Source organism: Pan troglodytes, chromosome 13, assembly GCF_028858775.2.
Source record: "Pan troglodytes isolate AG18354 chromosome 13, NHGRI_mPanTro3-v2.0_pri, whole genome shotgun sequence".
Taxonomy (NCBI): domain Eukaryota; kingdom Metazoa; phylum Chordata; class Mammalia; order Primates; family Hominidae; genus Pan; species Pan troglodytes.
Window position 1 is genome coordinate 102879560 of NC_072411.2, and position 15315 is coordinate 102894874.

The following is a 15315-nucleotide window of genomic DNA, read 5'->3' on the forward strand; positions in this document are numbered from 1 at the left end:
TAGTAGAGATGGGGTTTCACCATGTTGGTCTCAAACCTCAAACTCCTGGCCTCAAATGATCTGCCCACTTCGGCCTACCAAAGTGCTAGGATTATAGTTGTGAGCCATCGCACCTGGCCAGCATTTAAAAATTTCTGAAAGAAAGAAATGTGGGGAGGGGAGGGGAGGGGAGGGGAGAGGATAGAGAATGAGAATCTGCTGAGGGAAAAAGACAGAGACAAAGAGAAAGAGAAAAAAGAGAGAGAGAGAGAGGAGAGAGACAGACAGAGAGAAAAAGCCCCCCAAACCCAAAAAACAACCGTGGAAAGATCTAAGCCTCAGGATCCCAAATGGATCAAACATAGATGAAACCAGACAAAAATCTGCTGTATTACACACACTCACACTTGATAAATTCACAGACTAGGCTGCAAAGGAATGAAAGCTCCACCACAGTGTGATTCTGCAAATGACTTCAGATCCTGTGCAACAATTAACAGCAAACCGCAATACCAAGTTTGAGTAGGAATAAAATGGAACTCTTCTCGGCTAATCTTAAGTTTTGTGTGTCCCATAATCTAGTTTCATTACATTTAACTTAGGGGGCAATAAGTCTCAATCTTGACAATCCCTAAAATGGAAATGAAGCTAAATTTTCCCAAAGACTTGAGGAAGTCTCCAAAAACAGAAATCTATGTCCATTCTTTAATAGAGGTAGGAAGAAAAATGGTACTTAGAACAAACTGTTCAGATACATATCAACTTCATAAGCACAAAAAATTTATTCTGAATAAATCACTTTACAATTACTGAAAAAGATGTTCATTACCTTAGCTATGTACTTAACGAACCAAATTACCCAAACAAAATAAACATGGCAATATAAAAATGTTAAGAATTTACAAAGCTGTACAAAATAACTTAAAATTTAAAAATTAGACTGATACAGTCTGTAAGATCTCTTCGAGAGAGCTGTCCAATTACAGATCTATATACTTTTCTTCAGAAGGTCAAAGAAAGGATGCTTTAAGGCTTCTCTGAGAGTAATTCTTTTGGCTGGATCATACTCCAACATTTTCTGAATGAGGTCAAAGAGACGCTCATGTTCAACATCTTGAGAAAGCATAAATTCCTGGAAGAAAAAAAGAAATTCATTCAACAGCCTTTTCCACTACCATTTACTACACTATATAACAGTATAGTAAACCATATATATATAACCACCATAAAAACAGAAAAGAGGCCAGGCATGGTCGCTCACGCCTATAATCCCAGCACTCTGGGAGGCCAAGGCAGGTGGATCACTTGAGGCCAGGAGTTCAAGACCAGCCAGGCCAACATAGTAAAACTTGTCTTTACTTGAAAGAAAAAAAAAAAAAAAGCGTGGTGGCGTCCATCTGTAATCCCAGCTACTTGGGAGGCTGAGACCTGCTTGAGCCTAGGATGCAGAGGTTGCAGTGAGCTGGGCCAACATCGTGCCACTCTACTCCAGCCTGGACAACGAAGCAAGGCTTGGTCTCAAAAGACAAACAGAAGAAACTCAGTTTTGACTATTTGAGCAATGTCTCAAAGGCTTACCTTCAGAGGTTTACAGCGTCTTGAAACATATCTGCCGGCAGAACTGTGTTCATCCCAGTCTAATCGATCATGGTGAAAATATTTACGTTTCCTAAAAATAAGTCAATATCCATTCATGTTTATAACACTGAAAACTTAAAACAGCTAGCAAAGGTATCAATTACTATGCTTTTCCAGATCACTTTTCTAGAGATTTAAATGGCAGCCATGGGATAGAAATTTTACCTGCTTTGCACCAAGGTAATCTACTATTTAACCGAAAAAATATTAGTTTGACTTCATTATTTATAAAGTCCTAATCAGCGCCTGAGACTTGGTAGAGTGAAAATTAAAAAAAAAAAATTAAGTTCTGGCCAGGCACAGCGGCACATGCCTGTAATCTCAGCACTTTGGGAGGCCGAGGTGGGCGGATCACAAGGTCAGGAGATCGAGACCATCCTGGCTAACATGGTGAAACCTTGTCTCTACTAAAAATACAAAAAAATTAGGCAGGCGTGGTGGCAAATGCCTGTAGTCCCAGCTACTCGGGAGGCTGAGACAGGAAAATGGCATGAACCCAGGAGGCAGAGCTTGCATTGAGCCAAGGTCACGCCACTGCACTCCAGCCTGGGCAACATAGCAAGACTCCATCTCAAAAAAAAAAAAAATTAAGTTCTAATCAGCAGATGTGATTCAAATGATACTAAGGATGTCACTAACTCTTAAAACGTACCTGGTTTTCTGTATCATATGTTTTGGTAGAGGTCCAAGAATCCTTTCCATCATTGCTAAATGCTCCTTACTATCGTGTGTCTAGAAATAAAATAAAAACAGACTTGGGGAAGATGACCACCAAAACAGACACAGTTAAAGCTGACAGCAAAAAAACTAACATTAAGGCTTGCAGAACAAACTCGCCAATGATTCCCTACATGGACACGGATAACTGCTTATATACTTAAAGATGTTTTAAATAAAACAATTATGAAAGAAATATGAATTAGTTTATTTATGCTTATCTACAATTAATAGTCTATAATGGGGGAAGCAAAAGTATTTATTCATATAAACAGGCACCTTTCTTGTGCAAAGCAAGGTTGAAACAGATCATTGTCACTTACTGGAAATACGGTAAACCCAAGATAGTATTCAATAAGAATGCATCCTATGCTCCAGACATCACATGGTTGGGACCACCCTAGGGCTGCAAAGCAAAGCAAAATTTAAGGAAAAAAAATACTCAATGTTTGTTGAAGAAATTAAATAGTTAGTTAACACTAATACTTTAAAAAAAAAAAAACACATGTAATGTAGGCTGGGCACAGTGGCTCACACCTGTAATCCCAGCACTTTGGGAGGCCAAGATGGGAGAACTGCTTGAGCTCAGGAGTTCAAGACCAGCCTGGGCAACATAGCGAGATCCCACCTCTATTAAGATATATATATATCTGAATTGGCCGGGCACAGTGGCTCACGCTACAGGCATAATCCCAGCCCTTTGGGAAGCTGAGGCAGGTGGAACACGAGGGCAGGAGATCAAGACCATCCTGACTACATGGTGAAACTCTGTCTCTACGAAAAATACAAAAACAAAATTAGCCAGGCATGGTGGCAGGCACCTGTAGTCCCAGCTACTGAGGAGGCTGAGGTGGGAGAATGGAGTGAACCCGGTAGGCGGAGCTTGCGGTGAGCTGAGATCGCGCCACTGCACTCTAGCCTGGGTGACAGAGCAAGACTCCGCCCCCCCCCCCCAAATTATATATATACACATATATATGCAATGTGATGTTTGAGCTGGAAGATCTTAAAGCAATCACTTAATCCAAGGTTAAATACAATATATATGGCCGGGCGCAGTGGCTCATGCCTGTAATCCCAGCACTTTGCAAAGCCAAGGCAGGCAGATTGCTCCAGGTCAGCAGTTTGAGACCAGCCTGCCAACATGGTAAAAACCCCATCTCTACCAAAAATATGAAAATTAACCGGGTGTGGTGGTGGGTGCCTATAATCCCAGCTACTCAGGAGGCTGAGGCAGGAGAATTGCTTGAACCCAGGAGGCAGAAGTTGCAGTCAGCCAAGATTGCACCACTGCACTCCAGCCTGGGCGACAGAGCAAGTCTCCGTCTAAAAAATAAATAAATGATAAAAAGAAATAAATTATATAGTGTTATATATAGTCTGGAATAAAACAGGCATTAAACAATTTTCTGAGATGGAGTCTCGCTCTGTCGCCCAGGCCGGAGTGCAGTGGCGCAATCTTGGCTCACTGCAACCTCCGCCTCCCGGTGTTCAAGCAATTCTCCTGCCTCAGCCTCCTGAGTAGCTGGAACTACTGACGTGTACCACCACACCCAGCTAATTTTTTGTATTTTTAGTAGAGATGGGGTTTCACCATATTAGCCAGGATGGTCTCGATTTCCTGACCATGTTGTCTGCCCGCCTTGGCCTCCCAAAGTGCTGGGATTACAGATGTGAGCCACCGCGCCCCACCCTTGGCCTCCCAAAGTGCTGGGATTACAGATGTGAGCCACCGCGCCCCACCCGGCATTAAACAATTACAATTAAAAACCCTACCACATATTACAAATGTGAAAACAATTCCAGAAAGGTTAAGCCACTTGCTCAAATTCCCAGAGCTAATTATCTGGTACAATTGAGAGCTTAAAATCCATAATGCACTTCATGATACTTATACCTTAAAGAGAAAATGATAAAGCCCCACAAGTAAGACCTAAAACTGCAAAAAAAATTTTAAGTCTCAATAAGGAAATACAAAGGTTCTCAAAGGACAATTAATACTCACCTAAAATAACTTCAGGTGCTCTATAATGTCTTGTAGATACCAACGTACTGTGATGTTCGTCATCATATGTTGCACTACCAAAGTCTACAACTTTAATATCTGGATTTATTAAGGTGCGTTCATCACGTTTCTGAAAATCATAAATGATGGTTAAGAAGGCATAAGCTATTAAGGCATAAGATACTCACTTTATGAATATTTTGGAAGACTTACTATTTTGGGATTATACGCCTCTGTGTAGTCAGACTGCACAAATAAGATGTTTTCAGGCTTTAAGTCTGTGTGAGTCAACTTATTACTGTGCAAAACTGAGAATAAAGAGAAAGCTGCTGTAATCAGAAAACACCAAACCAAACCAAACCACAAAACCCCACAACAGGCCAGGTGCAGTGGCTCAAGCCTGTAATCACCTGAGGTCAGGAGTTCGAGACCAGCCTGACCAATATGGTGAAACCCTGTCTCTACTAAAATTACAAAAATTGGCCGGGTGTGGTGGTGTGTGCCTGTAGTCCTAGCTACTCGGGAAGCTGAGGCAGGAGAATCACTTGAACTGGGGAGGCAGAGTTTGCAGTGAGTGAAGACTGCGCCACTGCACTTCAGCCTGAACAACAAAGCGAGACTCCATTTCAAAAAACAAAAAAACCCAACAAAAAACCTCTGATTCCTTTCCCAAAGAATGGTCAACATTCCAGTCTGCTAGAAAATCACCAGTAACTAAAACTTACTACCTCTTATGAAGCTTTCTTTTATGAGATATATCACGCCTTAATTTTTACCCAGCATTTGAAGTTACTATTTTTGCGCATCAGAAAAGTCTAAATCATACTCTGCAACAAAGTACGTTGTTATATGGTGGATATCCTACTTGCTGAATGAAATGTACACTGCTGGATCAACAGCCTGTAATCAAATCTCTTCATACCTATTCTTCCTCCCCCTTTATTTTTAATCAAATAAAAATTGTACACACTTAGGATGCACATTTTGATATGTGGAATGGATAAAACCAGCAAATTAACGAAGATATACCAAAAACTTACAATTCACAGACTTGCATATCTGATATGCCATCTTTCTGATATGATCCAGTCGAAATGGTAGAAAACCATTTTCTTTAATGAAGTCGTAAGTACTAAGTCCCAATAGTTCAAAAACAATGCAAATGTGACCATGATGCTCAAACCATTCCAACATCTGGACACAGCGGCTACAAACACATGAAAAATAGCTAAGTATAGTTGCTCCTAATTTAAATATACCTGATACCACTTCCCAAGTTCTAATCTGATACTTACAAAGTACTGTTGGGGTCTGTTGTATTCAGATGTTCCAGAACTTGTATTTCTGAGCGAGCAGCTTCACAGTATCTATCCACATTTTTAACTATTTTTACTGCTACATGTCTACCTCCCCTGTTAGAAAGATGCATGCAAATTTAAGAACGACAGACATGACGCTCAATTCCAGGTATTACTGTCTTCAAACTGTACTACTACTCTGACCCACTGTATTTTTTTAATTTATGGTTTAGTGTTCAGTTCTGATTCTATTACATGCTGAATGACACAAATTTCTTTCATCAAACCACCACTCACATGAGTTATTTTTTGGTATTTCAGCTAAACAACTTCTTCCTATATGGTACCTGTCACTGTCAAACATTATCTCAAATGTTCTTTTAGTCCAGGTTGCCAAAAGAGTTAGGATACAGTGGGGAAAGAGTAAAGAGCTCTAGGACCGGGAGCAGTGGCTCTCACGCCTATAATCCCAGCACTTTGGGAGGCCGAGGGTAGTAAATCACTTGAGGTCAGAAGTTCGAGACCAGCCTGACCAACATGGTGAAACCCTATTTCTACCAAAAATATGAAAATTAGCCAGGCACGGTGGTGTGTGCCTGTAATCCCAGCTTCCTGGGAGGCTGAGGCAGGAGAATTACTTGAACTCGGAAGGTGGAGGTTGCAGTGAGCCAAGATTGCACCACTGTACTCCAGCCTGGGCGACAGACCAAGACTCCATCTCAGGGAAAAGAAAAATAAACAAAAAAAGAGCTCTAGCTCTCATGTCCTTACCAATCAATAGTAGGAAGCCTCCTCAAAAATGCTTTGCCATTCAGGAAGAGGAAGAACAACAACAACAACAACAACAAACAGGGAACTAAAAAAAAAAAAAAGAGTAACGGAAAAAATTCTATACTATCTTAAGAAATTTCATGGCTGGAGCCAGGCGCTCATGCCTGTAATCCCAGCACTTTGGGAGGCTGAGGTGGGCAGGTCACCTGAGGTCAGGAGTTCAAGACCAGCCTGGCCAACATAGTCAGTCTCTACTAATACAAACAATACAATACTAATACAAACAATAGCTGGGCATGGTGGCGCGTGTCTGTAGTTCCAGCTACTCAGGAGGCTGAGGCAGAACAATCACCTGAACCCGGGAGGCAGAGGGTGCAGTGAGCTGAGATTGCACCACTGCACTCCACCCTGGGTGACAGAGCGAGACTCTGTCTCGAGAAAAAAAAAAAAATTTCAATCAGTAGTTTGATAAACATACATAATTAAACTTGGGACACCAAGTTATCTCCAGCTATGTTATCAGAATGAATTACAGCACTTTCTAAAAATATAGATTCCTAGGTAACTACCCTGAAAAGGTCTGGGGTAGGCAAACCTCTCGAGGAGGATCTTAACATAAAATCAAGGCTGAGAACCACTAATATGGCGGGGGAAAAAAATATGGCCTAACAACAGTGTCCAGTTGAACAACAAAACAATACTTTCAAAACAATATAAAGTGTGTTCTCAGCCTAAAATTAGAAATTATACATACTATTAGTAGCTGTTTAAAAAATATGAAGGGGCAAGTACCTCTAACTGGAAGTTTCTTACATCCAAGTAAAAAAGGGTATAAAGATACGTATCTAACTCACGGTCAGACCACTTTCTAAAGCTAAATCAATTACCCGTATTGCCAACTTCCCTAAATGTAATCCCAACATGGGAAACTTACGCTTTATGATCGATGCACTCCACAACTTTTCCAAAAGCTCCTTCACCTAAAGTATCAACAATTTCATCTAAAAGAGAGAAATAAATCTCAGTCATATCAAGAAGTGGAAACAATGTACTTATCACAATAAATGCTATCAATGTAGATTATTCTAGTTGATGCTACAAATTTCCTTATCACTAGATATTTATTTTATTGGTCAACACCATCAAAAAACATAATTATTAGGTCTAATTTCATTAATTTGATTACTGTTCTGGAAGTTCTGTATAACAAACATTACATTTCTAAAGAAAGCAAAAATACAATCCCCCCCACCAAAAGAAATGGAAAAATAAAACAAAAACAAAAAAGAGAAAGAAAAAAAGATTTCCAAATCCCTGAAAGCTTAATCTATATATAGATTATGTTATCTGAAAAGTTAATAAGTGTTGAAAAATATTCTATACATCTTGCACTTAGTACGTCTCCACTCTGACAGATCAGGTGACCCTCCTCATCATCCTCTACACTCCTGGTTCTTTTCCTTCGGTGACTCTTCTGGAAACGTCAAGTGGGCGGCACCAAGATCATCCAGCCAATCAATATACCCGAGTGAATTCAGGGCAGAATACGAAATTCATTCAGCGGGGAGATATTCAGGCATTCAGATACACGCCAGGCCACAAACGGTTGGCAGGAGCAATTTCAAATTCAGTCCCCAGAAATTCACAGGGCACATAGTTTATGTTAACAGGAGAAAAACATGGCAAGGAACAGATTTTCAGATAAGATACTCAAAGTGGCAAGGCAACAAAACATAATACAATTGTTTTTCTTAAAAAAAAAAAAAATGCTTAGTTGTAGCATTCACTGAAACATAATTTTTTAGTTTCTAGTGTTCTAATTTAATGTTGCAAAATCGTATGATGTAATATTTACTTGTCAAAGTAGACGGTGGCCATATTAAGATTTCCTACCTAATCTAAGAAAACAAATATTATAACAGTAAATAAAATTAAAGTGCTAATTTTGGGGAAAAAAAGATTTGGCATACAAGAATAACACTACGGCATTTTTAATGTCATCTGAGCTGATCTCCATACTAATATATAACCCATAACAGTTCAAATCTGTTCTGGTTTGCTTAGTGAAAGAAGGGTTAGAAAACATGACTTGTTAGAACAAAGAAGCATACCTAATCCTAAATTATACAAAAATAAAATGCCCTGTTCTACTTTTGTGATTTCAATAGATCAAAACTAATCAGGTTTCTTGAAGTACCACAAAAAACCCTTTTAGAATATTTTGTAATAATTTTCAACTAATCTAAATTAAATCAATTAACTCCCATCATTTCACTGGAATGTCAATTAGGAGCCAACCAATAATTAAATTATAGAACTAAATGTGTACTTTATTTCCGGAATTTCCTATCCAATGCACAAACACAGAAAAAATCCTGCAGGTTAAAACTGAGATGATTTCATCTTAAAACTTTCTCAAATAATCAAACACAAAAATTCAAGTTTCCCTGTTCCACATGGGATATAAAATTTCCAAAATGTTTTAAAAACGTTCATACCCCATGTGAACGACGATGTGAAGTACTGTGGTGAATCCTGTGTTTGCTTTTATAACTACTTCTTCCACTTCTACCAGAAGACTTGCTACTATGGTTCTGATACCGGCTTTCATGGTCTCTTTGGCGATGTCCAGGTTCACATCCTTGAGTGTAGTCATTTCTGTACTCATCAATGTAGCGTCGACTATGATAATCTTTCTCATTTATAGACCTGCTTTCCAAATAATGGCTAGAGAAATAAAAATTATTTTCAATGTTTTATGCTAAGACCAAATATCCTCACATTCTCTCAAGACAGCACCTAGACTCCCCCACAAGCAGCTTAATTTTACAAACATTACAAACCATCAAAATCTCTCATTGGAAACACAAACGAATGGTAGTAATCAGGTACTTATTTTAAGTGATACTAGTTTTGTCTAGTAATGTATTGTTATATTCAGACATTTTAAGTATCCTCCTTACCTATCACACATTTTAGAGTGATTGTATTTGCAGCGCTTGTTCTCCCGGGCACTGCTATGTGATCTCTTCCTTCTTTTATGACTGCTGCTGCTCCTCCATTTTCCATAATCCCAATCCTTGTCATCCCAATCAGGACAGTAAGTTCTCTTTGAGTGTCTCATCTACATAAAAGGCAAGTTTTTCCTAGTTAAATTGTATCCCACACTGAGCTGTTTAAAATTCGTATTTACAAAGGTCCCCTCGTGACCTCGTTTTAAGACCAAATTCAAGAATCATTATCACCCAATCTGAAATCACTGATAAATCCAATTACTGTGTTGTCCCATATTCTGCAGTTTGAACTTCATTCACAGGCACTCTGCATTAGCCATATCATGCCCAGATTTATTGGAAGAATGCAAAAAAAAAAAAAAAAGTGAAAAAAGTAGAGGGAGGAATCACAATTTACTAATTTTGGTAAATTTTACCCCTGCCCTACCAGTAGCACAAATATAGCACTATAGAAGTCCACGCTGTCAGGCCTCTGAGCCCAAGCTAAGCCATCATATCCCCAGTGACCTGCACGTATACATCCAGATGGCCTGAAGCAACTGAAGAGCCACAAAAAAAGTAAAAATAGCCTTAACTGATGACATTCCACCATTGTGATTTATTTCTGCCCCAACCTAACTGATCAATATACTTTGTAATCTCCCCCACCCTTAGGAAGGTTCTTTATAATCTCCCCCCGACCCTTAAGAAGGTTCTTTGTAATTCTCCCCGCCCTTGAGAATGTACTTTGTGAGATCCGCCCCCTGCTCCCAAAACATTGCTCTTAACTCCACCGCCTATCCCAAAACCTGTAAGAACTAATGATAATCCCACCACCCTTTGCCGACTCCTTTTTCTGACTCAGCCCGCCTGCACCCAGGTGAAATAAACAGCCATGTTGCTCACACAAAGCCTGCCTTTAGTGGTCTCTTCACAGACACGTGAAACACACGTCATTCTCCCCGTTTAAACGTGTACCAGAAACTAGTCTCCAACTCAAATGCAATCATAAATGTTCCTCACCAACACCGCATTACTGATTACTGCAAACGTAATCAGAGTTATATCTGAGTTGCTGACAGAATCATCATTACAGAGCATTTCCGTAAACGGACAAATGAAACTACCAAGGACTTTAATCACACCCGAAGGCAACGGTGGCATCAGAATATAAAAACAACAAAACACCATCTTTCCAGTACCACTCCCAAGCACATACAACATAATTTATCCTAAACGCAATGTTAACAAAATCTTTTTGGGAATGGTAGGAGCCACCTTCTTTTCAGAAACGCTTCGAGCAAAATCGAAAATCTCTAACCTAATAACTTGAAAAAGACATTATACAGAAATTACTTCATCAACTGCCGTTCTTTCTTATCGGCGGGACCCCTCTGTGTCTTCCGCTACAATTCTTTTTTTAACGCCAGTCAAATTTAGCGGTAGGGGTCGTATACTAATTTTTGTGACACTAATAACTATTAAGTTCTGATAACCCACTACCATTGGACCAGCCTGAGTATAATTTTTAAAGCCCTCCAATTGGGTCGGGGGCCGTGGCTTATGCCTGTAACCCCAGCACTTTGGGAGGCCGAAGCAGGAGGGCTGCTTGAGCCCAGGAATTCGAGACCAGCTAGGGCAATATAGAGAGACCCCGCCTCTATAAAAAATAAAAAATTAACCAGGGGTGGTGGCGCGCGCCTGTAGTCCCAACTACTCAGGAGGCTGAGGTGGGAAGATCACCTGAGCCCAATGTCGAAGCTGCAGTGAGCCGTCATTGCGCCACTTGCACTCCGGCCGGGGCGACAGGGGCGAGACCTTGTCTCAAAAAAGAAAAAAAGGAGGCTGGGCGCAGTGGCTCACACCTGTAATCCCAGCACTTTGGGAGGCCGAAGCGGATGGATCACCTGAGGTCAACAGTTTGAGGCCAGCTTAACATGGTGAAACTGTCTCTACTAAAAATACAAACATTAGCCCGGCGTCGTGGCGGGCGCCTGTAATCCCAGCTACCCCGGAGGCTGAAGCAGGAGAATCGCTTGAACCCCGGAGGCGGAGGCTGCAGTGACTCGAGATCGCGCCACTACACTCTAGCCTGGGCGACAGAGCGAGACTCCAAGAAAAGAGAACAAAAAAGCTCCAACTGCTAACCCAAGAGGAGTGGGCTGAAACGCCATAGCATAGAATTCTCGGTCACCTGACTTCTATCACAACGCTCCTTCAAATACACCCCGGCATTTCTCTTTCCTTGGGTTCCTAAATCTGGTTTTTGTTAACACCACTGAGGACAAAGCCACTCGCGATGTTTACGCCGACACTTTAATCATTAGACATTAACTGTAACCCCTACGGGTTCCGTCTCTTTCTCCACTTGCTCCAGACAACGTTTCCCCACAGCTGCGTGGCTCACGCACATTCTGGAACCCCAGCAAACCCCCCCCTCAACGGGGAGCCTCGCCTTTCCGGCCACAGGGCCGAAGCCGGCCTCCGCCCAGCCGCCATCTTACAGCTCCGCCGAGGCGGTTCACAACATGGCGCCGGCCCGACCCTCCCGCGTCAGGCGGCGCCGCTTCCTCAGCGGAGGGCAGACGCTCCAAGAGGGCGGCCGGCCTAGCAAACACCGTAACTACCCCCGCAGGCCGGATCAGGCGGCGACGGGCTCGGCCGCGCAGGAAAGAGGGGCGCGCCGCCACTGTGCAGCCTGGGAGTGAAGGGAGCAGGCAGTCGTCGCGCCGGGGACGGCGGGCAGCAAACAAGCAGGAAGAGGGGGCATCGCCAGGCGCCCGCGAGGCTCACAGGAACGGCCCTGTCACCTAGTCCGCTCCCTCCTGCGTCTTACCGTCCTGGACAGACTCCAAGTCGAAGGAGACAAAGCTTGTAACGCAATCACGGGAATCACGCAGCTGACTGCGTCGCGCACCAACAACAAAATGGAGCTGACAGGTGCTGCGTCGAGACTCGTCTCGAAAACACTGATGACGCAGCGAGCGCGTCTCCGCCGCGGGGCGGGGCATGCACGGGGCGAGCAGGCGGAAAGGGCGGGCGTGGCGGGCGTGTCGCGCGCGCGACCATCGTGGGCGCAGGCGCCAGGGCGGGAACCAGATCCCGCTGTGGCGGATGAAAGGAAGCTGTCGGCGCGTTGTCCCCACTCACTGATAATTGTTTTTGAACTCTAGAACAAGGAACAACTTGTGAACAAGGAAAAGTGAGGGAATCAGTATACACAATAGCATGTACCCTGTTAGCGACCACTAAAACAATTGCTTTAAAACTAATACTTCACAGCGCGGTGGGTCACGCCTGTAACCCTAGCACTTTGGGAGGCCGAGGCGAGCAGATCGCTGAGCCCGGGAGTTCGAGACCAGCCTGGACAGCATAGCGGGACCCCTGTCTCTAAAAAAAAATATACCACTAGCGTCAGATGGCTTCAAATTACTAATGGGATCAGTGTGAGCCAACAGAAATCAATGTTCTGCACCTTGATCCTCATGGTGCCTGCATCAGGCCCAACGTGGGCAGCCAGGATACCTCCCTGTCTATGATGCTTTTATGGCCGTAACTGAGCACACATTCTAAAAATAAGCTCCTTGATAAGTTTTGAAGGGAAGGTCAGCGTTAAAGATACAGAGTGGCAGCTCTACAGCAAATGCGGGCCTTATGTCCAGCCTAAGACCTACAGAAGTGGGGAACCAGCCTAATGCCAGTGCCCACCAGTGGGGTACTTTTAGGTATGGGCAGGAGGGGCCTGGGCCATATGGCTTGCTGACTTGCTGCCCTGCAGGTTGTTAAGATGTTCCCATAATGAGGCGGTTCTGGCCCTTGTTCCGGCAGAATGTGGTGGTAGATTTTTTTGTTTTGTTTTGTTTTGTTTTTGAGACGGCGTCTTGCTCTGTCGCCCAGGCTGGAGTGCAGTGGCGCGATCTCCACTCATTGCAACCTCCGCCTCCTGAATTCAAGCGATTCTCCTGTCTCAGCTTCCCCAGTAGCTGGGACTGCAGGCGCGCGCCACCACCCCCCGCTACTTTTTGTATTTTTAGTAGAAACTCCTGACCTCAGATGATCCACCCGCCTCAGCCTCCCAAAGTGCTGGGATTACAGGCGTGAGCCACCACGACCCCCCGGGAATGTGGTGTTCTTTGCACTTTCTCCCGGCAGAATATGATAGGGGTGTTTCTTTAGTTGCGCCTTTGTCCGTTTTGTGGTCAGGTGGTTAGGCAAGATGTTTCTCACAGCCGGAACCCCCGTGGAATGTTTCACTTTGACCAAGGTCTGCAAAATAGAGGGTGGGGGAGACCAGGCAGGGCTGGTGGAACGGGGTAGGGCTGGGGGGGGGGGGGCAGGATTTACAAAATGGTGCAGTTTGGACTAACACTCCTAAAATTAAAAAAAACATATTTGCACCACTAATGAACAGTGGCAGAGTTTAGAATAAAACTTGGAGGAGGTCAGACGCAGTGGCTCACGCCTGTAATCCCAGCACTATGGGAGGCCAAGGCGGGTGGATCACGAGGTCAGGAGTTCAAGACCAGCCTGGCCAAGATGGTGAAACCCCGTCTCTATTAAAAATACAAAAAATTACCCGGGCGTGGTGACAGGCACCTGTAATCCCAGCTATTCGGGAGGCGGAGGCAGGAGAATTGCTTGAACCCGGGAGGTAGAGGTTGCAGTGAGCCGAGATCCACCATTGCACTCCAGCCTGGGCAACAGAGCAATACTCCGTCTCAAAAAAAAAAAAAGTGGCAAAACAAGGTCTGGCCAAAGAAAGGCCTTAATACTAAGTCTAGAAACCTAAATGATTAAAATTTTAAAAGTGAAACAAAATGTAAAGTCATTAGTATGCCGGGTGCGGTGGCTTACGCCTGTAATCCCAACACTTTGGGAGGCCAAGGTGGGTGGATCATGAGGTCAGGAGTTTGAGACCATCCTGGCCAACATGCTGAAACTGTCTCTACTAAAAATACAAAAATTAGCAAGGCGTGGTGGTGCTCACCTGTAATCTCAGCTACTTGGGAGGCTGAGGCAGAATTGTTTGAACCCGGGAGACGGAGGTTGCAGTGAGTCAAGATCGCGACATTGTGTACCAGCCTGGGCAATAGAGTGAGACTCTATCTTAAAAAAAAAAAAAAAAAAAAGAATTGCTTGAACCCTGGAGGCAGAGGTTGCAGTCAGCCGAGATTGCGCCACTGCATTCCAGCCCAGGCGACAGAGTGAGACTCTGTCTCAAAAAAAAAAAAGTCACTAGTATAACTGGCACTGTTACAGTGGGTAGCTAGTCAGGTATGAACAAAGCAGGAGATGGCTCCCCCCAAACACACACTAGGAGTGTCGGGCAACCATCAGGTGAGATGGTCAGGCGGTTATTAACTCTCTTGCTGAAGTAGTAATTGGTCACAGCTGGCACCAGGGAACGGCAGTCTCCTAATAGAAAACACCTGAAACTGGTGAGCAGCAGCTTCCCAATAAGATCTCAGGAGTTGGGCAAGTGGGGAGAAGTAATGCAAGACCCTGGAAGTATGCCAGTGTATAAAACCCCAAGTCAAAAGCTCAAGCCACACATTTATCTTTCAAGTCGCCCGCTTTGTCCTCTTCCAAGCGTACTTCCCTCTTTCATTCCTCCTCTAAAGCTTTTTAATAAACTTTCACTCTTGCTCTAAAACATGCCTCACTCTCTCCTTCTGCCCCTCAGTCGAATTCTTTCTTCTGAGGAGGCAAGAATTGAGGTTGCTGCAGACCTGTACGGATACAGATTCGCTGCTAGTAAAAAGCACCTCAGTTTAGTGGAAGATATAAATGGTGACAAGAGGATAGCTGTAAGCTATCTCCAAACTAGTCAAGAAAGAATCAAAACATTAATTAGACCAGCCATTGGAAGAAATGAGACAAACCAAGAACTGATGCCAAGACAAACATTTTGAGA

The 15315-nt window shown here is 43.3% G+C and overlaps 1 protein-coding gene across 4 annotated transcripts; it reads right to left on the reverse strand.

The window, feature by feature from the left end:
- Nucleotides 1-742: 742 nt before the first annotated feature.
- On the reverse strand, nucleotides 743-12570 carry CLK1 (CDC like kinase 1). 4 transcript variants are annotated; one of them, XM_001170873.6, is made up of 13 exons: nucleotides 12238-12468; nucleotides 9372-9532; nucleotides 8907-9135; nucleotides 7792-7882; nucleotides 7343-7409; nucleotides 5635-5751; nucleotides 5380-5546; nucleotides 4553-4647; nucleotides 4340-4469; nucleotides 2658-2740; nucleotides 2270-2349; nucleotides 1558-1648; nucleotides 743-1111 (listed from the first exon to the last, which is right to left on the reverse strand). In XM_001170873.6, exons 2-13 carry the CDS (start codon nucleotides 9530-9532, stop codon nucleotides 968-970), a joined length of 1455 nt encoding a protein of 484 aa, XP_001170873.1. In that variant the 5' UTR covers nucleotides 12238-12468; the 3' UTR covers nucleotides 743-967. The 4 variants fall into 4 exon arrangements, with proteins under 4 accessions (XP_001170873.1, XP_009442232.1, XP_063647572.1 ...); XM_009443957.3 differs by lacking the exon at nucleotides 12238-12468 and adding an exon at nucleotides 11596-12107; XM_063791502.1 differs by lacking the exon at nucleotides 7792-7882 and having other exon boundaries at nucleotides 12238-12570.
- Nucleotides 12571-15315: the final 2745 nt, after the last annotated feature.

What these genes read in the sequence shown, in the direction of transcription:
- CLK1 (XM_001170873.6), bottom strand. Translation starts at nt 9,532, where the DNA reads ATGAGACACTCAAAGAGAACTTACTGTCCTGATTGGGATGACAAGGAT. An exon ending in CACATCGTCGTTCACATGGG is followed by an intron (nt 7,883 to 8,906) that starts GTATGAACGTTT and finishes TGACGTTTCCAG; the next exon opens with AAGAGTCACCGAAGGAAAAG. An exon ending in GATATGCAAGTCTGTGAATT is followed by an intron (nt 4,648 to 5,379) that starts GTAAGTTTTTGG and finishes CTTTATTCTCAG; the next exon opens with TTTTGCACAGTAATAAGTTG.